Here is a 25931-nt window from a genome sequence, read left to right as displayed (position 1 = left end):
CGCTTCTCAGCATCACCCACTGCTTCCTGAACATCTTCCCCTTTCGCAGAAGGACGCGGTTCACGACCGGGCGGCCACTTGGCAGGTTTCTTTTGTGCGCTAATCGGAAACAATATAGGCCATCATTGCGTGAAATGAGAACTCCTAAGCATTGTTCTAACTTTTTTAACACGAAACTGTTTTATTCCGGGATACACAAAGATGTCACTGTCGTCATATTCATCACGGAATAGACGCCAGTACAACGAAGCAAGCGGCCTGTAAAGGGTGCACCCCTGCACACAGGGTCGTTTTGCGGGAAGCAACCTTTAGTACTAACCTTTAGTACTAACGAACAGTGGGGAATCCAAAACAGCCAAGGTAACCAAAAAAGAGGCAAGGCAGATTGAAACGAATAAATGGAGGGGAAAAATGGAAGCTAAAACGTCGTTAGAGATGTACAGAGCTGAGAAGATGAACATCAGAAAGGAAAATTTCTACGATAATTCCCAGGGCAGTGTTTTGCTTTTTGAGGCTAGAGCAGGTTGCCTGCGAACTAAGAGTTTTGTGGGGAAGTATTCACAAAATGATGGGGTATGCGTGGTCTGCGGAAAAGAAACAGAAACTATGCGGCACATCGTGTTAGAATGTGTGGGTATCCATCCAAATCTACATGAAGGGAATATTGGGCTTTCAGAAGCCCTAGGATTTAAGGGTATCACAGAGGAAGTTACCTTCAAGGCTGTCGAGGGGACGAAAAGAAGATTAGAATGCTGGTGGACGAAAAGCAGAGAGGGGAATATTGCCTAAAACAGTTACCACCTGTAACAGGAAAAAAAAGTATTTTGTGCAAATTAGCTTTTTGTGCCTGCCCTAAGCAGCGCTAGTATTAAACCAAAAGTCTAAAACATATGTATATTAGTCCTTTTTGGTAAGATGACATGTCATCACCCCGATACAAAGGGGAAACTAATAGAAATCATCATCATCATCAGTGTGCCTAGGACAGTTACCACCTGTAACAGGAAAAAAAAAGTATTTTGTGCCTAATAAGCTTTTTGTGCCTGCCCTAAGCAGCGCTAGTATTGAACCAAAAGTGTAAAACATAGGTATATTAGTCCTATTTGGTCAGATGACATGTCATCACCCCGATACAAAGGGGAAACCAATAGAAATCATCAAATCATCATCGTCATCAGTACGTTATGTTTGTTCTTTTTGGGGTTTTATATTTCAACACGAAAGTGTTTTTCGCCGGAATACACCAAGATTAACTGACGTCATATCCGTCACGGAAATCACGTCAGTACATCTTTGACGAAGCGACCCGCCAGCAGGACGTCGCTCGCCAAGCACACCCACAAGACAGCCGCCGACCCGCAAATCATGCCCAGCTGCAGATTTCGGTGCACATTTCACTTTCGTTTTTTACCGATTCCTATGACAGAGAAATCAACCACATTTTTCCCCACAGGACGAGAGAATCGAATTCTTACACGCAGCCGAGGCGAAAGAAAAGAAAGAGCAAACGGCTAGGAGCTGTGACGACGTGCGCCTCTGTTAAAGCGTCAGTATGCGGAGGAACAGCTCGACTCTGTGTTTGAAAAGACACACACACACGCACATCTCTCTCGACCCCTTCCCGAGCAACCCATCCATCCTGGACGCAGATCGTAAAACAAGCACCACTCTGCGATGGCCCCGAAAGCAGCGGCTCCCCAGTGGCCGCCCGTGCCCAAGGGGCTGATGACAGTCTGATGAGTCAGCGAAAATGACCTCGCGCGACCGTAACGCAAAACTATCCAGACCCGCTACTATTACGCAGCCGCGCCCGGAAACTCCATCTAAAGCGAATTACCTCGCCCCATCCGGAACCTCCCCCGTTTCCACAGCCACAGCAGCCGACGGATCGTAGGCCGCGTACAGTAAACGTGACCGGGCCCGATAAGCGGCGCCGCTGGCGGAACACGCTGACAGTGGTGGCGCGGAGAAAGCCTGCTGGCTGCGGCGGTGCCAGCAGCAGCAGCAGCCGCCGTAATGGTTCTGCCCCTTGGCGCTCCTAACCACCCCGTCCTAATCCGCTTAATCCGCGAGCGTGGCCGGCAGATTTCGCGCACTATATAAATATAATGACCCTGTTTTCAAACTCCCCCCTCCCCTTCCCCCCGTTTCCCTACTGGGGCCTGGAGAGGGAAAAGCAGACTATCCGCGGTGCCCTTCCCGGGCACAACCCCGACCGTGGTAGACCTCGCGTGTCACTTCGCCGATTGAATAGCGCGGCCTGTGCCAAGGAGCGTGTTCGGCGATCGGTGGTCCCGCCGCGGCGTGGCAGATGTGTGTGCGCGCGCGCTTGGACGCACCGTACAGTGCGCGCATGCTCCGAAAAGGCAACGACGGGAACAGAAGGTTGTTCTCATAGGCGCAAACCTACAAGGTACTTTGATAACCCTTTCCGTGAAATGCTCCATGCAAGAAGCACGTATGGGATCCTTGCGGCAGGTTGAGAGGTACCAATGACCAGGGTACTATGTGACTGTGCATTAACAGAATGTTATAACAGATAGGAAAACGGATCCCGGTACGGCACCCGGTGCACGGCTGCGCCCCTTAGAATGTGCACAATTGGTTTCGTCCATTCTGCGCAGCCGCACTAGCGCCAATCGACTGTCGTGTAGCATACCAGGACTGGTCCACCGCACTCTCTGATAACGGGCACCAAAAGGGGTAAAGTCATGAGGCACAAATGAAACCAATGAGGTATCGCTCAAAGCATTACAAGCAGCGGCTTACACCTACCAGCTTGCGAAGGCGGTTGCTAGCGCCAGAATACGTGCTTGCTATACAATATCGCTGCCGGGCCACTGCTGTGCAGAAATGTCAGTTGAGGCCCGTCTGGATGAACTATATAACACACGCACTGTACAAGTATAGACATCTTTTGTACATAGCCACTCTTTCATTCCTCCGCCATTTTCATCTGCCTTATCCTCCATTCACGCTCTTCCTTCCCTTTCCCACCCACAGAATAGCTGGCCAGAACTAATACCGTCAGGCCTACCTTTATGTGTATTTCTATCTCTTGTTATACGTCGACACACGCACATTTAAGTTGAGTACTGCAGTTAAGCATTGACTACAATGGAGTAGTCGCATGCAATGTGGCACCCCATTATCCTGAATTTTTTTTAGAGGAATTTGCGGAGTTGTATTTAGGGCATCGTGGAGCATTGCAAGAGAGGCGAAGTGTCGTACGTTGTCCCTCTTCCTTGTTGGAGGCGAAAAGCAAAAACGCCCGTGTGGACGTGCGCCCGTGTGTGCGGCGCACGTTAAAGATCCCTAGGTGGTCAAAATTAATCCGGAGCCCTCCACTACGGCACGCCTCATCGCCTGCATCGCGTCGGCGCGTTAAACCTTACAATCAATCAGTCCTTCTTCCTTGCCCCATTTTTTTTTTTGTCCAGCTGTGTGGCAACGCCGGGACACGCATCTCATGTGACTTAAGGAGAACTCACCTGATCACATTCGTATAGGACTCGGTAATTCATGACCGACGAGCTTAAAAACCATCGTGCACCAACACAAAAAGTGTTACGAATCCATGAAAATGGCTCTAACAGCCTAGTTCGCCTCTTTTATAAAAATAGCAGATCTTTACTGAAACAAAAAAAATAAACCAGAAATGTATTTTAGTTTATCTAGTTTTCATGAAATAGTGCTAGCGGTCTACCATGCGACTCTCATTTTTTTTTATTTCAATGCAGAAGCGACATATTTCTGAAAGAAGCAAACTAGGCCGTTGTGCACATTTCAATGTATTTGTAAAACTTTTCGTATTGGTCCACAATGGTTTTAAAGCCCGTGGGTCGTAAAGTAGAAAGCTCCATAGGAATGTTGACAGGTGAGTCCCCCTTAAGCACTTCCGGCTTAGTTGTCGCTATAAAATTTGGCAGCATTGTATTCTTACCAACGCTGTTAGGAGTTTTCTAATGCCATATCCCCAACCCAGGGGATAACCATGCCTCAGTGTTCGCATTACATCCGCATTAAAACCTGCTTTGTAGCCGTTTTTGGCCACACATCCCCAGCTTTCTCGCTCAAAATTCCGAATTCTCAGGAACCTAGTGGCACCACTGCAAGAAAGTGATATTTCGAAATGGAGCAGGGAGTCGACTTGGACATAAACACTGTGAAAAGAGTTTCCAGAACTCCAAATAGTTTTTGCCTTACACGCTGTCAAAAGTTACCGCCCATACATTTCAACAGGATAGTTTCCTTGGCTCTGGAACGTAGTACAGTCAAGCGCAAAACTTTAAACTCCGAAAAATGCAAGCTGTCGCCCTCAGTATTAGAAGTGCCGAAATTCTTTAAATTACGCTATATAACTGTAGAGTAATTACATCTGAAAAAATTGCGTTGAGCCTGGAAGCAGCACATGTGCACGCGGACACCGATGTAGCTACGGCAGAGATGTCTTCATGCCATTTGTTTTCAAATTGCGGTTGCTCCTTATCTATGGTAATAAATGAGATCACATTCGAAACGGTTTTGCAGCCGTTTTAGCGGTGAAATGCGCATAAAGAAGGCGAGTTTAGCCATTGTTTAGTATTCCACTCTCGCAACCCAATGCGTTAGTACTGCCATCGCACTTGTATACGTTGCTCTTACTGGCATACCTAAAGCGATGGTGGACCCCTTATCCTCGTGTATAGCTCTCACGCTGAGACTTTACCCAGGATAAACTTAATGCCTATTCAAAAAAAAAATGCAAGTAAATGCTTAGTGTTGAGGGTGTTTTTAACACGAAAGTGTTTTATTCCCGGACACACGAAGATTTCGCTGACGTCACATCTGTCACGGAAGTGACGCCAGTACAACGAAGCAAGCGGCCTGTAAAGGGTGCACCCCTGCACACAGGGTCTTTTTGCGGGGAAGCAACCTTTTGTGTAAACAGTACGTTATACTTAGGGTTGTTCGTTTTCGGGGGTTATATTTTAACACGAAAGTGTTTTCTGCGGCGATACCCCAAGATTTCACTGACGTCCTATCCGTCACGGAAATGACGCCAGTACACCTTTGCCGAAGCGAACCGCTAGCAGGACGTCACTCGCCAAGTACACCCACAAGACCGCCGCCGAACCGCAAATTATGCACATCTGCAGATTTCGCTGCACATTTCACTTGCGTGTTTTCCTGATTCCTATGACAGAGGAGTCAACCACAGTTTTTTTTTTCTTTTCCTTCTCTCTCTCTTGTCTATCAGTGATACCACTAGCAGTTGTAAAGGCAGGGGCACGAATTGAAGAACGCGTGGCATTTGATTTCAACATTGTTTGCGCTCTTGACAGCCCCAAAGCAGTGCCACAGCTCACGACTGTCGCAAGGCCGAGCTCGAATAGTGTTGGCACAGCAGCCCATTAGCTGCCACGTGTAACGACGTGGTACCTTCTACCGCGATGCCTGAGACGGAGCCGCGAGGTGACACACGACGCGAAAACATTTCGAAAAGCGGAGATCTCCCGCCGGGGTTCCCGCTGTGGGGCCAAACAAACGGCCGCATTGTATTCATATCGCGCAAGCACTGATTGAACGGGCCGCACTCTCGGAACACCGACCGCGCGGGTGACACGCAACTGGGAAACAGCGGGGCTTGTCCGCGGGGACACGCCACGGGCAGGGAAGCCACGGGCGCAGACCGTGAGCGCGGAGAGTGCGCGCAGCGTATCGCGTATACTGCTTTAAACACGACGCGCGCGCCTCCTCCGACACGGCGCCACGCCCCGAGTAAAACAGCCCGCCCGGAATTAAAAAAATAATAATAACGAGGGAAAAAGAAGTAAGCAGGTGAAAAGGCGGACGTCCTGCCAGAAGAATAGGAGGCTCAAGTGGGAGATCTGTCAGCGGGCCCGTTAGTCGCGCCCCGGGCGGGCTTTCAGCAGCGACGGACTCCCCTCGGCCACCCCCTACCTCCATTTTGGAGCGGACACCTTCGCCCGGCCGCCGGCGAAAACTCGCGGCAGAAGCAATCGAAACTCGAACCACGCGCTGCGCTGTGGGCTTCTTCATTTTCTTTTTTTATTCAACGGCGTACTTTCTTTCCCCCACGCACACACACGCACACTTGGTGGCCGGTGTCGCTATCTCCGCGCGCTGCGAGTGCCCCCTCGTTTCCCCCTGGATCCGCACCGGTGCGACCCCGTGACACACGGGGCCCATCCCCGGTGCCAGATGGGCCTGCGGCGGGTGAGAGGGTACGTGAGCGAGAAGCCCCGTGCTGTCGTCGTTGTCGTCGTCCCTCCGCCCCGGGACGCTCGTTAGTCACCCGCGCCCACGCTAGATTACTTCATTAACTTTGCCCGCTTCTGTCGCTGTCTCGTGGAACTTTTCCGGCTAGACACAACAATAAAGAAAGGATCCGCGAACTAGTTAGATGTCGCAACTCGCAAGTACTTGTTACCGGTCCTTTTAACTGAGAGCGCCCGCCTGCGTGGTGGTACACGGGGAACTACGTTATACTCTCGTTGCTTAAGCTTAGATGCCCGGTAAAAAAAAAAAAAGAATGTTGCGACGCGATTAGGCATACGGGAAGGCGATTTTTTGCCGACTGGTAGTGTTACTTAAGAGAACAGTAACCTTTTCAGACCGGCTTATTGCAGGATGTTTCTGGAAAAACGGAAATGCATATTCCTTGCAGTTTTTAATGCTTATTTGTTTCCTGATGTACCCGGCAATTTCAAGTACAAAAGTGTTTGTAATTTTCGTGCTTAGGAGATTCATTATACTCCGGTATCCAAAATACGACAATCAATCAAACAATCAATCAATCAACAATCGCTATGAGAACCGTTGGGATTTTTACAGACAAGATTTAAAGGACAGACTGCTAAGGACTGTTAAGAGACGCCGAACTAACGCATTACTCACTGCTGCTTTCTTTTACTTTTGTAAATAATAAAATACGTACGACGACACGTTAAGACCTTCAAGGGGCCATAAAGGCAACATATGTTATTGTTTTATTTCAAAGAGCTGGCCATTGATAACACCTCAAATTCATTCCGGGCCCGAAGGATGTTGTTTTCACCCTCATACAAACGAGATCACAAATATGTGAACAAAGTTTCGCATTTAATTTCCGCTGAATAACGTTAACGTCGTTAGTATGCTACCAAGACAGAGTAATCAGTCTGTTAACTTGATGCCAGCATTCAAGCGCCGCCACCAATAGGTGCACTTTCGTGGAAAGCCAACAGCCGCACTGGTTTGTTCTGTGACGCCATATGCGAGCGCGATAAATTGCCTGGTGCGTCGTTCCTCTGTATTCCTAACTATCTATTAATTGTTTGAGCTTTTCATTACAATTGTAATTACTGTTATTTAACGTGACAGTATTTTGAATGAACCAAGCTTGTGTATTTTGTCTTAGTCATACCATCGGGCGAAGACAAATATAACAAATTATTCCAAAATAAAAATAAATGGCACAGCTGTTGCAGCTATGCATGACAACCCAAACGCCGTGCGTTCGGGAAGTACAGGCGACGCTTCACACCGCACCGCAATCGCATCGTCCCACGGGCTATTCGCACGTTGAAAACGAATAGTAGCATAATACAGCGCCGAGGAATACTGCTTTTCCTTAAGCGGCTCCTTGAGCAGGCGCCAGAACATTGATGTATTTGGCAGAAATGAAACTCGGCCTACGGCCCAATCTGCGATCACAGGCCCAGCAACTCAGTGCAAACGAAATCATCGGTCATCTTGCTGCATTGCTCCCTACTTTGGCGTTATAAAAGATTTTACTCCTAGTAGATTAAAGGCGTATAGACAGAGTCCCTCAATGCTTTTGAGGGACACTGGTATAGAATACATACAACCACGGGGAACAGGAGGAAGGAACGTCTACTGAAATAAAAAATCAGCGCTACTCAGCCCAGTGTTTAAATCTACCGGATGTTTGCCGCGTACATTGACACGCACACGCACGCACGCACGCACGCACGCACACACACACACACACACACATATATATATATATATATATATATATATATACTGTTTTGCCACAACCTTACACACGCCCAAAAATTTCTGGCAGGTCAGCTATGCAGGCGTGCGTTACGACACCTATGCTATATCCTGCGACGCCTAGCCAATCTATTCACAATGCGACGTGGTGGTACTCCCCTGAGCTACCTAATTATTTTGCCTCAAAACCGCTTGGGATATGGGCCATGTATCACGAGACGGACTGAGCCCGGGTGAGAGCGTTCGCACACGGCGAGGATGAGTCTCTAGGCACCTCCGCCCCGAAATGCTCGGTAAACGTTGCGAAATTGAAACTTGCTAGGCATGTTTCACTGGCAGTGTGTCACATGGCACTGAAGTGTCCACCACGAGCACAGTTTCTCTCTCTCCCTCCCACAAAACATCCAGGAAAATTGGAGGCCTTAGGCCCGGAGACCCCTTCAATTAAAGGGTTTTTTATTATCTACCCCGTGCGGACAATGTATACACCATTTTCCTTGCTAGAGATGGGCGCCGCCATTTGCTTTTTCTGACCGGACGCTAGCGCCGTCTATGAAGCGACCGCCGAAACTTCCGCGCTGGGCTGTTAAGTGCTCCGTTCTTTCCGTGCGTCTGCTCGGTACCCGTGCATTACCAAGTGAACCGTAGTGGTTTGGCGTTAAGTTAGCGGTTGCAGTGCTTGTGTGTGTGTGTGTTCTGTTTTGTTTTCATCATCTGCGGACGGATTTTAGGTCTTCATTTGCTGCCAGAGCGGAAAATACCGATCCCGGCTGTTGCGAGCAGCAGTAGTAGTGTGGTGGTGGTGCCGGTGGTGCTCCGCAGTTCCGCGATGCAAACGTACCGGTATGGTACCGACTGACATAGAAATCGATATCGGGGAGTAAAGACATGTTTTCAATGCCACCCTGCTCGTTATGTTCACCGATTAGTTATGTTTACGGAAGCGCGGACGTCGAATGCGAAGCGTGCACAGCATATGTGGGTCACGGTGATCCGTGCTCGCGATGGACTTCCGACGAGGCGATTGCTACGCTGTTGACATTGCAATGTAATATAATCTTTCTTAACTAGACTTATGACGGTTACGGACGAAACGAAATTACCTGGGCGGAAAAATAACGCGACCGCACAACCAGTCAAATTACTATTCGAAGGTTGAGCAGAAGGGTCGACGTTCAGGCGAGTTAATTCTGGTTGATCATGATCGTGATTATGATTGACCTAACTCTGCGCAGCGCATGTGGCCTGTCGCTGGGAGCCCACCTTTGTGAAACCGCTGCTTGCACCACAAATGCTTTACGCGACCAGCAGTAACTGTTTTGTAATTGTAATTAGATTCCGTGACAACGCAAAAGGATTAGAAGCTTTTCCTTTGACCGCGTTGTGAACAGGTTGAGCTATTTTCCAAATACAGCGTTCACGCGTATCTCGAGCTTCGTCTCCACATTGGGCTGCCTGGTTATCCTGCTATCGACCAGTAGTGTGCGAAGGAGAAAGTTATCCTTTCATATCGTTTGGCAGTGTAATGCGTTGGCCTGAAAAAAAGTAAACAAAACGCCGTGATTTTAAAGGTTAGATTAGATGAAAACGGTATTGTTTAATGCCAATCGGCTGTAATGGCCAAACAATATATGGTATTTTAAATTGACTACAAGGAACCAGAAGTTATTGTAATGTTGTATTGTATCGGCGCTCGTGAAAGATCCCCAGGTGGTCAAAATTAATCCGGAGCCCTCCAATACGGCGCGCCTCATGACCCAGAAGCGTCGGGGCGTTAAACACCATAATGAATCAATTAATCAATCAACCAATCAATCAATGCTGTATGGTAAAGGATAAAGTTGCTTCTAACATTTCAGGGGGTTCCGTTCTCTGTCGCAGCTTTGCGTGTGATAAATGGATTTTGCTCCGTCTGCTTGCCGTCCAAGTGCACCCAACAAACCCTGGAGTTGGTCATTGGTACAATGTCGTTGCGATTTATCAGCGGCATCCACCAATATCTCAACTCAGTGTGTATTTGGAAGCGATGCAGCAAAAACACGCCGCAACCGCACTGCATTTTCTCCAGGCAGTGTCGTGCACATGCGTGCTGTCAGCGACTGTTTCTCGCTTTCTCTGGTTGTTCAATAACCCACCGCCGCGCAGTGCTGACCAAGTGACGTTTGCGCCTTGAACGGCATCGCAGCATTGGCTAAAAACAGTTGAAAGTTCCGCAAAAACTAAGCACGCGGTGCGAAATACCCCCTGTATACGCAGCGGAGCATACCGCGCCGAGCGATGTTAACAGCCCAGCGCGCACAGGCAACACTGGTCGGCCGCCGAGAGAACTGGTTTGAGAGTATTTTCCTCCTTTCCCGGCTGCTTATGGAAAATGGTGTATACCTAAGGAGCACATCGTGTGACACATTTGGGGCTGACGGACAGACAGCTTTCCGGGGGCCGGGAGTCGCCAAAGAATGCTTACGCCCTTACTTCATTTGCTCTCATCAGCTGTACGTTAGCGCGCCGTAAGAGATACTCGAAACAGACCGCCACGCACAAATAAATAAACACGCATATCGCTGAATGAAAGTGGCAAACATCCGCCTCTCGAATAACGGAAGCCGTGCGTCTTTCGCCTACTGACCGTCGCTGTCAAAGGACAACAATGGCCCACTTTCAGGGGCCGCCACAAATTCGAGGCCCTCCGTGGTTAAAGAGAGGAGACGTGGAGAGAGTAACAAGAGCAGTCTGAACGTGAGCGAGGTGATAGACGCGGTTCATTTGAAGTAAGAAATAGGAGGGGATGGGGGGGGGGGGGGGGTGGCAAGGCTGGGGATAGAAGAGACTGCTTCACGCCTCGTTCACAGCCGAGGTTTGAGAAGTGGTTCGCCACTCAGAGGGCGACCGCGGTGCTCGGCCAAGGTCGCCCGCACGCACGCCTTTTACGCGATCTCGATACGCAGCAGCGTAGGACGATAACGACTCCATTGACAAACAGCGTCAAGTGCGTTGCCAGAAGCCGTCAGCGGTATCCGAGCGCATTGATCTATAAACGAGACGCACTGGGACCAACACAGACGCCGCGAGAGCGATTTAATTATTAGGGGCAAAGCACCTCAGGACCTGGCTTTGTCCGGGGCTTGGCGTCCGTGTACCCAGTGTTGCGCATGCGCGAGGAGCATTGGATTGGATTGAAATGGATACGATTGGATTAAACTGAATTGTATCGGATTGGATTGGATTGGAATTGTATATACTGTTCACACGCGTTTTCACTCATTTACATGCGCGAGTGGGCACTGCCACGGGTGATTTACCGTAAGAACGATCCCCAGTGCTTCACCCACTCGTCATGATTAACTTCGTGGAGATGCGTGAATTTTTTTCTATAACAGCGGAATGCGAGAGTTGCGAAAGTTTTCACAAAGTGTAATTATTTAGAATTTACATGAGTGTGATCCACATGACTGCGATCCACATATGTGTGATCCCGTATGCCATTTCGTAACAAGCAACTACACGGCTCATTTCGCTGGATAAAAGAACGGGACGACGTTTACGCGCTCATACAGCTGCATAACAACACACAGTGAGTAAACGAACACGGTTGAGAACCAAAATGCGATTTTAAACGGACACCGTCGACGACTGATGTGTAACAAAACACTTGAACAGCTTCTGCCTGTTTTGCTGTGATACCAGAAGGCAATAAAGAGACGGGCAAACGCGGCCAATAACAGTGCGGATGAAAGCACAAACAGATCGTCTTTCCAAACACACGTACGGTGAGGACTCGAGTCCCGCGAGCTGAGGAGTGCGTCCTCAAAGCGCTTCCGCTGACAATATTTTCGAAGGTGACGTGCGACGGTATCTACGCACTTTATCGCCTAGCAGCCACGCGTCGCGAGCCCTTCCTCCCGGCCGGGGTCACCTTGGACGAGCGCCAGGGCGCATGCCTTATACTTGCTGGCAAGGATGCTAATTTATTGAGTCGTTATGGAATACAGATTTGCCACGCCATCACGCGGGGAGCGGCTTCGGACAACGCAAACAGCTTCCCATATCGCAGGAAGAAAATCAAGAAACCGTAATGCAGCCGCAACAACACGCGAGAAAAGCTAGCACCAACATTTGGACTGTCGATTGACAGGGCAGAAAAAAAAAAAAATATCGGGAAGATCTACCAGTAAGGAATGACGCACAACAGCAGCTGGGAGGTTATCTTTACATGCAGCAGAATAACGATTCTAGGCTAGCATCTTGAACGAAGAACAGCGCGACAGGGACACGATAAACAGAGTAACGAGCGCTAGCACCGATTACCTCACTCTATAATATCGTATGCTGTAGTGTTCTTTTTTGTCGAATAGAATATTGTGGGCCACAGTTTTTTGTATGATAAGTAATAATATAGAAAGCAAGAAAAACGAAATGTTTCATATTGAAATTTCTGCGCTCTCTGTCCGTGTAAGAGGATTCTGATGATGATGATTGTGGTGTTTAACGCGCCGGCGCAACGCAAGCGATGAGGCGCGCCGTAGTGGAGGGCTCCAGATTAATTTTGACCACCTGGGGATCTTTAACGTGCGCCGAAATCTGGTACACACGGGCATTTTTTGCTTTTCGCCTCTGTAAGAGGATTCTACTTTTATCCTTGCTTGCTTTTCATTGCGTTCCTTCCGCTCCCCGTCTTTATCATCACCGCCGTCATCGTCATCAGCATGTATGTTACCACTACAGGACGAAGGCACCTCCCTTGTTACTCCAGCCGCTCATGTCTTGCGATGCCCTAGTCCATTCTTTAGCTCCAGGTTCTGTGACTTCATCCCTCCATCGAGTTAAGGATTATCAGCTCCCAGCCCCGCCTCTTGGCAGCCATTCCATTACCCCGATGGTCCACCGGTTGTCAGTTTTCTGCATTAAATGCCCAGCCCAGGTCCACTTCTTCACCTTAATTGGTGCTGTGATGACTTCCACCCGTGTTTGTTCTCTGATACTGGATGCTCGTTTCCTACTTTCTACCACCAAGCGTTGCTCCTATCATCCCTCTTTTCATTGCTCCTTTTTTGTTTTCTGTTTATGGTTGTTATTACTTTTATATACCTGGACAACCACAATTTTCGCCGCGAGATATACTCTTGCGGCATCTGGGGAGCTATTTGGACAATATCTAAATTTAGGAAGCGCAACCGCATTTTAATAATTTAGGCACGTCGACTTTGAAGTTTCAAAGCTAAAAAAAATAGCTGTACCAACTCCTTGACTGTTTGGAGCGCTTCATGAAGAGACGTAACTTCACCATGCACAATTCAAAATGTCCACTAGCTCGAAGTCTGTTAAAGGCCAACTGCACTCAAATTTCACCTCGGCCAAATTTGTTTTTAATGCGTAGTAAGTACCCCCAAATAAGCTGAGACACAAGTGGTAGCCCCGTGAAACGCCTCGTTAATCAGTCAGAAGCGTTTAAAAAGGCTCCGCCGCAGACCACTCTGCACCTGCCGGCGGATCGCGTAAACAGCCATGACGCGCCTGTGACGTTACAGCCTACGGTGCCTTTTTCCTCTGGCCAGCCACGCAGCGGGAGAACCGGTCGAGCTCTGCTGCCCCGTGCGCGCGTAGAGCTTGCGCGCAGACATTCTCCCGAACTGGTGACCGTCCGGCCGCTCGCTGGACGGCTGCAACGTCACTGCAATGGCCGCGCTCTCCTCGGTTTCGGTTTCAAAATCGCCGATTCTTGCTGGCCGCTTGCGGCGTCCACGTGCGTATTTCAGCTGTTGTATTTTGCATGTTGCTTTCTTTTTAAGCAGACTATACGGAAATAGGGTTTTCAAGAAGTCGAAATTTTGAGTGCAGTTGGCCTTTAAGGACAGTTTGTGGCGTATCACGTTGTTCTCGAACCCCTGTATGTTGAAATATTCACATTAATTGCACTTGGTATTTTCCAAAGTAAAAAGACGTGGTCCCTGTTAATGTATTTACCAGAATGAAAGAAATAACTACGCCTAACACGAGAGAGAGAGAGAGAGAGAGAGAGAGAGAGAGAGAGAGAGAGAGAGAGAGAGAGAGAGAGAGAGAGAGAGAGAGAGAGAGAGAGAGAGAGATAAATAGGCAATTAAATTGTACCAGTTTCCGAATTCGTTTACTCTTGACCTCATATTAGGGAGCGTGTACGGTATGGCTCACCGCAGCATATCTCTGCGCGGCTGCCTTGACGATTAAGAACGAAAAAAGTTGTCGACTGCTGCATAATGTACATCCTCACAGTTAGCGCTGATTATCAGTGCGTGCTCTAGGCAAAAGGACATGGTCTACAAGAAATTGTCCGAATAAATGTGATGGAGTGATTATTCGCCCTTTTTTCTGCTTTGCCCACGTGTCACGGGATAGCTTTGTATGTCGTTTACAACTGGATCACAAGTAGTGCTCGGCAACTACGTTCCAGGAGAGGATAATAATAATAATTTCGGCATGTTAAGATTACATCCAGGAATATTTGCCATGTAATGAAATTTGACATGCGCCTTTTTGACGCAACGAAAGAACAAAAAGAAACGTTCGCGGCACAACGCGCAATAACATCGCAATTAGGTCCCCCTGTATATGGATCATCGAAGCGGGAGCGGAAAACACGGGGGACTGCGAGAGGCTGCATGGTTAGCGAGGCAGCAGGAACTGCCACGTGCGTCGCGTTTGTATCGCAGCAGGATTGCGCGCGCGCGCGCACGGCTAATCCAGGGAGGCCGCAAACACGATTAGGGAGTGAGTTTCCCGAAACGCCGCCTCGCCGGCGCGATACCCCCCTGCCGTTGGAGCCCGTCCAGGTCGCCAGCCCCGGGACCGCATCTGTTTGCCCGTCGCCGCCGCTTCCCCCCAATTCCCTCGTGCGCCCCCTATCGGCGTATCGGGAACACCTCTCCCTGCGCGGCCTTGCGCATCCCCAGCATCATCCCGATAGGCGGCTCTCTTAATCCGGAGAAATGAGCCGGATTGAGCACGCGCACGAACGGCGATCCCGTGCAGCAACCACCGCTGCGGCTGCTGCTGGAGCGCTCTGCGGCGGTGTGTGATGGGTCGGCGCGATACGGGAAGCTCGTCCCCTCCTCCCGGGGCGGCTGTAGAATCGGCAGAACGAGCACAGGGGGGTTGCGGCGATGCCCCGGGCAGATAAGGAGCGCGCGGGGCGTCTCCGCGCTTGTTACGATGCCGGCGATAAGGTATTTTCCCCAGCGGATAACAACGCCACCTGGCAGAAACCAGGCGCGAGTAAGTCCCCTTTTCTTCGCCGCATGAGGCCGCGCGTGTGCGCCGTTTGTTGGCCCGTCGGGCTCTTGGTGGGTGCCGTCTGCCGCGGTCGGGTCCCCGGCTGCGACCGGGGCCAATTTGCGACCGTTTAAGGCTCCGAGAGGCGCCGCCGGCTTCTGTGCAAGACTGGGCACACGCGCCTCCCGTTGTAGCGCCCGTTTTCATTGCGCGCAGACCCGACGGCGTCAGGACCAGCCTGCTTGAACTAGGTGGCGCGCAAAGAGGGCGCAGCACTGTACTAGACGTACCTCACTGACGTTCTCGTGTGATGATCATGGTGTTCACATATGGGACAACAAGCAAGAAGCCTGCGAGTAATTCAGTGTGCGTGTTTTACAAAACTATAGCTGCTGCTCAGTGACAAAGAAATGACTCGTCTGGATCTGAGTTTCGCACTTGACGGCAAGGTCCTGTGCTCGAGCACCAAGTCATGCAGTCTGCGGAAGTTTGTGCCAGTCGCTGTGCTTCTATTCGTAGAGCTGGAATTATTTGGCAACCGAACTTTCAATGATACGCATTACATGGTGCCTGAGAACGTTGCTACACGGTAAAATAAATGCACATTGTAGAGCGTCAACACTGAAGCACAACCAATTCTCAGTCACGCACCAGTGACTGATTGAAAGGTGGGGGTGATGAGGCTCCTCAAAAAGTAGCACTACCAAACCTGCAGTAAGAGCAATCATCGGTCTTAGCCGCGGTAAGCTACAAGTTACCTGGACCACGGTATACCTACTCCTCCCCATGCCTTCTGCAATTCACTCCGGACGTGACAGTGACACACTCATGTGCAGTTCAATTACGGCGAACGACTCCTTATCGCTGAATTCAATATCTGACGGCTTTAATGGAGATAGAAAATTTGAAAGACTTCGTGAGCGATCTATTTCGCGAGGTGCAGAAAGCAGGAAATGAACAGGGCTTAATGGCAAACGTTCATGTCGTTGTCTTTACGCGCTTAACTTTCTTATAGTGCACTATTTGATTTATGTAACTGGTGAGGTAAGTTGTGAGGGAACGGTTAATAGATCGATGTGGATGCATGTGTGGACAGCTGTAACAAAGAACTAGCGGGAAGGTAGAGTTAGGAGCTAGAACTTGGCATATCGAATGGCAAATAAAACGATAATTGTGAAGTTATCATGACTACGGCTACACCTAGGCAGGTACACTCTCTGCATGTAAAAATGAATGTCCGGCCAATAACTGCGCACGGATTTTCATATTTTGCATTCCTTTATTTAGAATTCAACATAAGGTCTGCGAATTCGTGATAACACGAGATAACATTTGATAGTTTTGTTTTGTTAGTTCAGAAGAAGTCTGAAGGGCACCAAGTGAGCCGAACGTGCTGCAAAACGAAAATTCGCAAAAACTAGGTGCCTGTACAGATTACGTCACTTGCAATAACTCAAATTTTCTGCGAATGATATCTACATTTCCTGCAAAGCGGTGAGATTATCACAGACGTTATCGCGAAAGCGAGAGGTATGTGTATGCTCTTTCCAAGAAATTCTTTACTAAGGTCATTGGGAGATCAAAGCAATTATATAGTTCACCTAAAAATTAGCATTATAGTTATATCCCAATGCTTGGAACGAGCTAGCTTTACTAAAATATCAGCGATAGTGAAAAAAACACGTTCTACGCAGCTTTTTTTAGGCAACGCGACATTGCCGAAAGCGTGTGTATTCGCAGCACGGCAGCCGAAGAATCTTCGACACTTTCGGCATGCATAAAGTACACGGAAAGAAACTTGATGGGTCTTTATATGCTCTCGGTTTATAGTCACTCGGGTTCCATTTTTTTTTTGCTCCTGTACACCCTGACCAGCGAAAGGGGCGTCATGTCGAGGCGGGGCCGCGGTCGATGAACGCAGATGGCAAAGCCTCGCCGCCGCTAGGCGCGATCGATAGACCGGCTGCCCGGCGCGAACCGTGCCTTCCGCCTCGTGCGGATCACAGGTGAAGGTCGATCAGCGCGTGGTTGCGCCACACGGCTGAAGGGGGCGTGAGACGCCGGTCTGCACCCCCCCCCCCCCCCTCCCTTGGCCTCCGTCTTTCACTTAGTAGATTTTGATGGCCTAGCATTCAGCCCCACTTCAGCTGCGCATCCCACCAGCAGTGCTTACAGATACGCTTGCTCTGTGGCGCAATATTTTAACACGAAAGTATTTTATTCCGGGATTCACGAAGATTTCACTTACGTCATATCCTTCACGGAAGTGACGCCAGTACAACGAGGCAAGCGACCTGTAAAGGGTGCACCCCTGCACACAGGGTCTTCTTGCGGGGAAGTAACCTCTAGTACTAAAGTGTACGTTATACTTCGGGCTGTTCGTTTTCGGGTTTTAGATTTTAACACGAAAGTGTTTTATGTCGGGATACACCAAGATTTCCCTGACGTCATATCCGTCACGGAAATGACGCCAGTACACCTTGGCCGAAGCGACCCGCCAGCAGGACGTCGCTCGCCAAGCACACCCACAAGACAGCCTCCGACTCGCAAATCATGCTCAGCTGCAGGTTTCGCTGCACATTCCACTTTCGTGTTTTACCGATTCCTATGACAGGGGAATCAACCACAGTTTTTGCCGGTTTCCCGTAAACCAGTCGCTTATGGAGAACTTCGCATAAAAGCGCTGACTAAGCTGTTGCCAACACGTGCTGTAGCCGACGACGTCGAACTCGCTAATCATGATGCGACCGAGCACTGCAGTAATATGCCTACGCCGGAAGCTGAAAGGGTGTCTTCATACAAGTCGAGGTTTAGCTCGCTATAGGAGCGTGCAATGATAAGGGTTGTATACATGACGAAATGGGCAGTGAGCGCTTTATTAAAGTAGTAAAAGACGTGCGCCGTTACACAAACACAGATGATGTCATCTCTGAGCGGGAACACGTGCTCCGCTTTCTCGCATGCAAGGTAATGAAGATGAGAGGAAAACAGCCGCCGCTTTCATCAAAATTTTCCCACATTTCCCTACGTTGGAAAAATTCCCGAAGCAAATTAGACCACACAATCAGCTTCCGTTTGTCGGACAATTACTTGTTCTGTACTACCTTTACGAGGGGCGGTATGGCAGCCGGTGAAAGGGCCATAAACTACGCTCGTGTTCAACTTAAGAACGGCAACGACGATAGATGGGGAATGTTTTATAGCGCAAAAAAGACGGGAATTAGAGAAGAATACGGACGGGACAAACGCTACTTCGAGTATTTTTGTGGTGACAGGAATAGTTCCCCGAGATTTTTAGGGCTTATTTTGCTTTTAAATTACTTCGACGACGACACAAACTAGGTGAGAAAAAGCATACGATGAGGCACATTAAGAGCAATCTCATTTAAAAATGCGCGCGTGTTTTGACGTCACGCGTCGGTTGCTTTCACGGAGTGACACGCTAAATCAGCTATGGTCGTTTCGGTACTAAAGGGCTCACGTACATACAGCAAGACGACATACCCAGGATTAAGTTTCCCACGGCTTTTATTGAGGCTCCAGAGCACGACGGACTCCACAGGCGGTATATGAATGGACGCAGCCACGGAGTAGCGGACACGCCCCAGAATTCGACGCGGTCACGCCCGAAGGAAGATGAACATTATTTCCGCCGACTCACGACGTAGTGGCCTTTCTCACGGGCGTTGTTTGAACACATTTCTTTTAGTTTTTTACCCTCCTTTACTCAGTATCGCCAGGTTCCGCAGAGCAGTGCAATCGCCGTTCTCGGCTCTTCACCGCGTGCTACGAATTTTCGCTGCCAGCCGGCCACGTGCGCACTCCGCACGCGTGTGAGCCGGGCGCTGTCGGCGCTAAGCCAAGCGTGACGCCGCCGCCTCGACGTGCATGCGTGCAGACGAATGCGTGCGCTCGTGCCGGCGGTCTTGGGAGGCTATATATCTATTACGCTGTACCTGTCTCGGCGAAAGCTCGGTGCTGCTACAGCCTTCGGCAGATGCATCTCAATGTATATTTACACCGTTTGCTTTTGCGCACAGATGTTTTTAGGGCGAAGATCTTATACGCTTCATGATACGCGAAAATTGACCGTCGTCGCCGTCCGTCAACACCTATGGTACCAAAATGACCACCACTGTAAAAACAAAATAGATAAATAAAAACATCTCGGTTCATTTGGGGTTTGAACCCATGTTTCTGGAGCACAATCCAAGCGCGCGAACCATTACGCTAACATGCATTTTTTTCTTTAATGCGTGAAAATTTTTGAAAAACTCAGACAAGACAATTAACACACATTATAAACACTAACAGACAGCAAAGGGTAGGCACGTCAGCCTAACAAAGGTCGGTGCCGTTTCAAAACGCATGCAAGCAAACGCACGCATCCAAAAGAGGCAGCCACTCCGGTGGATCACTCTGCGCCGCATAAACGCTCCGCAGCAGCGCTGCCTGCTCCCGAAAAATGCGCCTGGTTGGCGTAGGGGGTTCCAGAGGCGGAACAAGAACTAGCCTGATGCGTGCTCCGGGACAGGTGAACGTGACGGCGCGTGAGCAGAACAGGTGCACACAGGGGAAGTTTTAACAGTAAGGGAGCGACCGCGTGAATTGCGGCCTGTGGGAGTAATTCGCGTCAAGAGGCGAAGAAACGAAAGCGAAGAAAGAGACGCAAACACGATTTAGAAGTGAAGAAGCGTTTGATAATAGCTAGGCCTTCGCCTTCAAAACACATAAGCAGAGTTGAGTTAGCCAGGAATTTTTACTGGGAGTGATAGTCACGTCGCGACTACAGCGTTGGATAGGCTGACTCAAATGCTAACGCGTACCACTTCCCAAACGGCGTTGTTATTATGCTCGCGTTTAGATAGTGAAGGGACCTTTAGACATCGTTTAACATAAACGCAAGAAAAAGAAAATCGCAGGTCAGAAAGGACGAGCGCTTTTCTCCTCCCTTTCGTATCACTGTCTTTTTCTGTTTTGCGCTTATGCTACTATGTGTGAACGAACTAGCCCATATAAACATTTAAAATGCTAATAGACTTTACCTCAGCCTGAATAGGTGCGTTGTACAATTTCGTCTTTTTTGTTAGGCCTCGTGGTGCACGATCATGGTGCTATTTTTCTCTCGGTGCTTTCCGGCTAGACATAGCAGCAATTCTGTGAAAAACTCCGGTGCCATCGAAATTACTGGAGCATTCGAATATAACTATCGGTTATCGCCTGTGTGTGATTGGTAGATTGGTCACCAGTATCACCTCTTACAGCCAACTCTTCTTTTCGAACGATGTAAATTACCCCCGAGCACGATTTTATGAATGACTCGTTGCGAAGTTTCGAGTTCAGCCAAAGGTACAAGGCAAAGAAAGATATCCCGACCGGCATAAGGGAAAAGCGACGATTATTGAATACGAGCCGCCGAAACTCAATTTCGCGAGATAAAAACTGCAGGGAAAAAGAGCGAGCATGACAGGCGGCGAAAAATGGAGTCAAGCCTGCGCTGAAGGACGGAGAGGAAACAATGGAGCGTCATTAAGTGATCGCCACGTGGCGCTCGTGCCCGCTCGATTCGGCAGCCACGGTGGGAAGATAGCGCGCTTGTGAGACTGCACGAGAGGGGGCTCGGCGCGCCGCGTGCGTGAGGTCGTGTGCGCCTACGTCCCGCCTCCGTCTCGGGCGCGCGCCCGTGTCGTTTCCACAGCAGGACCTCTCGATCAGTTCGATACGCGGGGCCGGCATTCCCAGCCTGTCGACAGGCTCGCGTCCTCTCGCCGCACTGGACAAGCGGGACGGGAGCGACACGACGCCGGGGGACCGGCTTCCACGCACGGCGTCGTGCGAAGAGGGGGAGCCCGCCTCCGAGCGCAGTTAATTCATGGTCGCGCGTGTCCTTTGAACGCTGCGCGATAGGAGTGCGTAAATTCGCGATTGTAAATTCATACATGGTTGTCGTCATTACCGGCTCGCACAGGGGGGTTGATTAGCTTTCACGGTTTCCAGGAGGCCGGAAAAGGAGTGGGAGGGGGGTATATATATCCTAATGTTTCGGCCCCGTGGAGCGCCAGGCGTCAAGCGCATTTCAAAACGACTCTCCAGACCACAAGAACAGCGAGTGTTCGGAATTATACTTAAAGGGACCCTGCAACACTTTCTTCCACTTTTTTTGAAATCTTAAATGCTTGCAGAACATAGTCACCCAACACACCCAGGATTATGGGGTCGCGAAGTACCTCAGCCAAAAATTCCTGCTCTATGCCCATCAGATAACTTGGAAGCTCGCTCGAAAGAATTCTCTTTCTTGACGTTCTTCGACGGCCCCAATTACGTCACTGAGTCCATGTAGCGGCTGTTGGCTGGTTTTCCTTCAGTTGCAGCAATGAACGCTTTTCGATAGCAACTTTAAAATTAAATCCACAAAGACAAAGCAGAAACGGAAGGTGTATCTGGTGCGACGAGCAAATAACGCAGTGCCGCTCCGTGCTGGTGATAACTGCAGCTTTCGCAGTGCTTCTAGACACGAAGGAAAGAGTGAAAGCGTTTATCAAAAGTGTTGCAGGGTCCCTTTAACATACGAGAATTCCTCCTGTGCGGCCACTACTATACCGCTGCGATGTTCCGCAAAAGCGAAGGGGTGTTCCTACCGTAGCGAATGCTGTACGATACAGAGAAAATTAAGTTTCATCCGCAGTTCATTTCGCCTCTCAATTGTCCGAATAGACAGGGAGAAATATCCGCCAATAAGGTCTACGCTAACTCGGCTTATCATCCATTAACGGACTCATCCGTATTCCGACAATCCCCGTAAATGTCCCTTTTGTCAGTCACATTGTGGATACCCTTTATCATCTAATATAGACATGTCCTCACTTTTCCCGGGGTCGAGATCAACTGCTCGCTTCCCACGCCCTCCCGAATAATGTAAAAGAATACATACAGAGAGTTCGCAGTGGCACATCGCTACTCGAAGGAATAACGCACCTTTCTTCAAAAAATGGTCTCTTTAAAGTTGTTTAATATGTGAACGACGACCCCTTCTTCAGTTTGAACTCCAAGTGAAAATGTGCAAACTGGACAATGGTTATAGTGCCCCTCAGTGTACTTCAATTAAGGGAATGGGCACAAACTGTAAAGCAGTTATAGGATTCTTCCGTGTGTTTTCAAGAACTCGAGGGCAGTGTACAAGGACTGAATGGGACTTTTCGATGAACCATTTCCTCTTCCCCCACTTTTTATTCCCCCTTTTCCCACCATTTCCATACCAGAACGTCTTGCCTTTTTATCATTACAGCCTATCAATCAATCAATCCACAGTTCTATTTCACGAAGCAACTGTACAGACATATTAGGGCATACACCTTCAACGATTTAAGTCAATTCATTTACGAATTCTCGACTTCGGAAATAAATGTCTTAATGGCATAAATTAGGAAATAATGAGGGCATAAGGGCATAATAAAGCCGCTGAAATTCGTTTAATCAGTGCTGCGCTATCATTCACCGCCGCACCGGATCAACGTACATTGAGAGAAGTGAAGCAAGAAACGAATAGTCATCTAAATAAAGTACAGAATGAAGGTATCTTCGCACGTTACTGGTAAAATGCTAAAGAACTCTGCCTGTACATACTCGCGTGAAAACGCAGTTAATGGCCGTGACGCCTCTCAGCATTGTCGTGCGGCACTCCTGCCGCGCGTTACAAAGCGTCCCAGCCTGTGAGCGTGCGCGCCTGGCGAGCCCTCGGCCACGGCTGTCGTCCTCCCACTCAGCCCGTCTCGTTGATGCAGCGCGGCGCGGGAACTTAAGTGCGCGTTCGAGTATCGGCGACAACGAAACGCAGGACCCGGGGTTACAACGCCTAGCGAGCAGCTTCAAGCGAGCCCGCGCCGCTAGCCTCGTCGAGATAAGAATAAAAGGTCGCACCGGGGGAAAAGGGAGCCCCTTCCCTTCTTTCGCAAAGAGGCAAAAAAAGAACACGCGCACACACATACGAGCGTCAGCTCGTGCGTAAAACATGAGCCCACGCACTCGAGCAGGCGGTGTTTCCGGCACCGCCGTATGCAGAGAACCCTCGGCCGTAGCCCGATGGCTCGGCTGCTCGCTTGCATGGCAGTGGATGTATGTGCATGCTCCTCGAAGGAGATCGGTCTACAAACACGGCCGTGCTGGCGCGCACTTGCTCCGTCCGGGCTTATCACCTGATGGCCGAAAGAGAGGCCCGTGCACGCGAGCGCTGGGAGACGTGCGCCGTGGGCAAGATCGATAGCTCCACGTCGCGGACCTTCTATACCAGCGTCCGCCTTGTCTGGATAGCTTCACCGGACCAGCGGGGGAACGCTAGTTTTCGGGATGCGGCTTGCCGCCTTTGAACTTTTACACGGTCCCCGATAGCGAACGTGCGAAAGTAGAGGCATTGAACGCTTCCTCAAGGCAGCTTGTGCGAAAGCACTGAGGGAACGCAAATATAAAACACGCACGATGCAGGGTCAGGCTGTACACATTAGCAGCAAATTGACGCCCGCGTATGTGCGTGTGGGTCTGCAATGTCATACGGTACGTTTTATGTGTCTTTCCGTCCAAGTACACATTTCGCTGCGTCTGTCTGTCTGTGCCGGTATGCTTGAGGATGTTTAGCAGCATGCAAACTTTCAGACTTTATCCCCAGTCATGCGTGGATTGTCATTTTCCTAAAGTCGCCCTTGTTAATGTGGGCAGCGGTTGATACAGAGAAACAAAATAACGGGAAAGCTGAGGCAGCTGGCGCATTCTGGCTTGATAATGCTTTCCGATCCCTGCCAGCCGCTATGCGAATTCTCTGGACTGGTGTACGAATTATTTGCTCTGAAAAGCTAAGCGTAGCCGGCAGTATAGTTTGCTTCCAGCTGACTCAACCGTTTCCTGTCAGAATGCTATGCGGAACGGAGATCATGAAGGCCTCTTATGGCAGTGCAGCTCTCGGCTCACTCTGCGTCGTGTCTCTTTTTGCTCCCCTAAAAAGGCCATGAAACTAAAATACACCTTTGTTCGGTTTGAAAGAACTAGCATTTCGTAACTCAGGCAGCTCCATTCTAACAACCAAAGATGTTTTTAACCGAAAAAAAAAAACGAAAGAAATATCCCAAAATATTGGATTTTTGCGCTACAGCGACTTAATACGGTAAGGAGTGACTTAATAGGGCCTAGAACTAAAAACATAGTTATCGGCGTGTTAACTGCACACTAGCATTCAATTGATGCGGTCAAACAAAACGATAGGCCCACTAACATCACCCAATCATGTTTTTTGGCGGTGGCTAAGGTCCGCGCCCGCCAATCGCACAAAAGAGATTCTGTGGCGTCATACAAACGTCACCAGAAAATGGCTGAGGAGTCGCCACTGCTTCGTACGTTTTCTGTTATACCTCGGTTATTCGATTGAACTTTGCGATAGAATTGGTATCATTCTTATATGGGCAAAGCAGTCTTTTTGATGAACCGAACCTGTATTTGTCATCTGGTGTGAAAAGTGGCGTAATTTCATCTCTGCTGCTGCTTCTTGCTGCGCAGGACGGGCGTCCGCTGAGCCTGGGCAACCTCCGCGGCGTGCCCATGGTGGCCAGCAGCCCCGTGCGGCACGAGGGCAGCTCGAGCCCGCAGCCGCTCGAGGTGCACGCCTACCAGCCGCCCTGGAAGGCCCTGGCCGAGTACGCCATGCACCCAAACGACGTGGACCCCTCGGCGCCCCACTTCCAGCACCTCGTCAATCAGGCACGTCCGCCTTACGCTCGAGCGTGTGGTGTGCTTCAACCGCTTTGCTTGTTTGAAGCCTGCCAATGCAGGGCCGGTGCCACCCGAAAGTGAATACGCCGGTGTTTAAAGCCATCGGCATGCGTCGGTGGCAGTTAGGAAAGAGCGTTGCTAGGGGACGTCGTTCTGTCGGAGTGTGAAGCCTCTCAATGGAAGTCCCAGAAGGGAAAATGCAGCGCGAGAAAGAATGCGCGTTGCTAGGCAACACTCAGGATAGTCAGTGTGCGGCGCTGCAGGCGGGAGAGTTCGAAGAGTGTCGTCTGCTGCACTAACAAGCGGCGCTTTTCCCGCTCGAGAGGTACCACTGGCATTCAGATTAGTGAGAAAGACTTCGATTTTTTAACGTAAGCGTATGTGCCCTAACAGTGAAGATTCGCGTCGTAGGTATAGTAAGCTCGGGTATAAAATTTGGCAGAGGGCCAAGAATGAGGTCAGCGGCGCAGCTGCCGTGGCGGTTTACAGTATACGTAACTGCGTTGCCTTCAAGCGGGATGAAATATGAGAGAAGCAATTCGACTAGCAATTAATAAGAGAATATTTACATCACGACGACAGAAATGACAAAAAGTTCGCTTCTTCGAAATACGGGTTCACTTCGTAGAACGACTCTCCAGATTTTATTTTTGTGCGCACAGTCGAAGTCACCATGTTGCGCCGTAAGACAACTGCTCATTAATTTCTTTGGCTTTGTAGATTTCATCGAATACAGCACGGTTGAAGGAACTCGCGTGTAGCAACGAACAAATACTGCTTCATTTCACGTCACCTCTGCATTGCCGCCCGTATCGTGTCACACCCGAACGCTCACACGCACGAACGCACACACACACAATACACACACGCGAACGCAACACACTCATAGACGGACACATGCATGCAGACAAAGACAGATATGCACGCCCGCA

At 49.6% G+C, this 25931-nt stretch overlaps 1 protein-coding gene across 2 annotated transcripts in view; it reads left to right on the top strand.

The window, feature by feature from the left end:
• The window catches only part of Tup (LIM1_Isl and LIM2_Isl domain-containing protein tup), a 144229-nt gene that overhangs the window by 101387 nt on the left and 16911 nt on the right, over positions 1 to 25931 (top strand). For both annotated transcript variants that reach the window (XM_077700074.1, XM_077700073.1), the window contains exon 5: positions 24787 to 24987. In XM_077700074.1, the coding sequence (XP_077556200.1) occupies positions 24787 to 24987 (201 nt within the window). The remainder of the gene's footprint in view (positions 1 to 24786; positions 24988 to 25931) is intronic.

Source organism: Haemaphysalis longicornis, unplaced genomic scaffold (genome assembly GCF_048455015.1).
Source record: "Haemaphysalis longicornis isolate Haplotype H1 unplaced genomic scaffold, Haemaphysalis longicornis Haplotype H1 scaffold_2, whole genome shotgun sequence".
Classification (NCBI taxonomy): domain Eukaryota; kingdom Metazoa; phylum Arthropoda; class Arachnida; order Ixodida; family Ixodidae; genus Haemaphysalis; species Haemaphysalis longicornis.
This window is presented reverse-complemented; position numbering and strand designations above follow the sequence as displayed.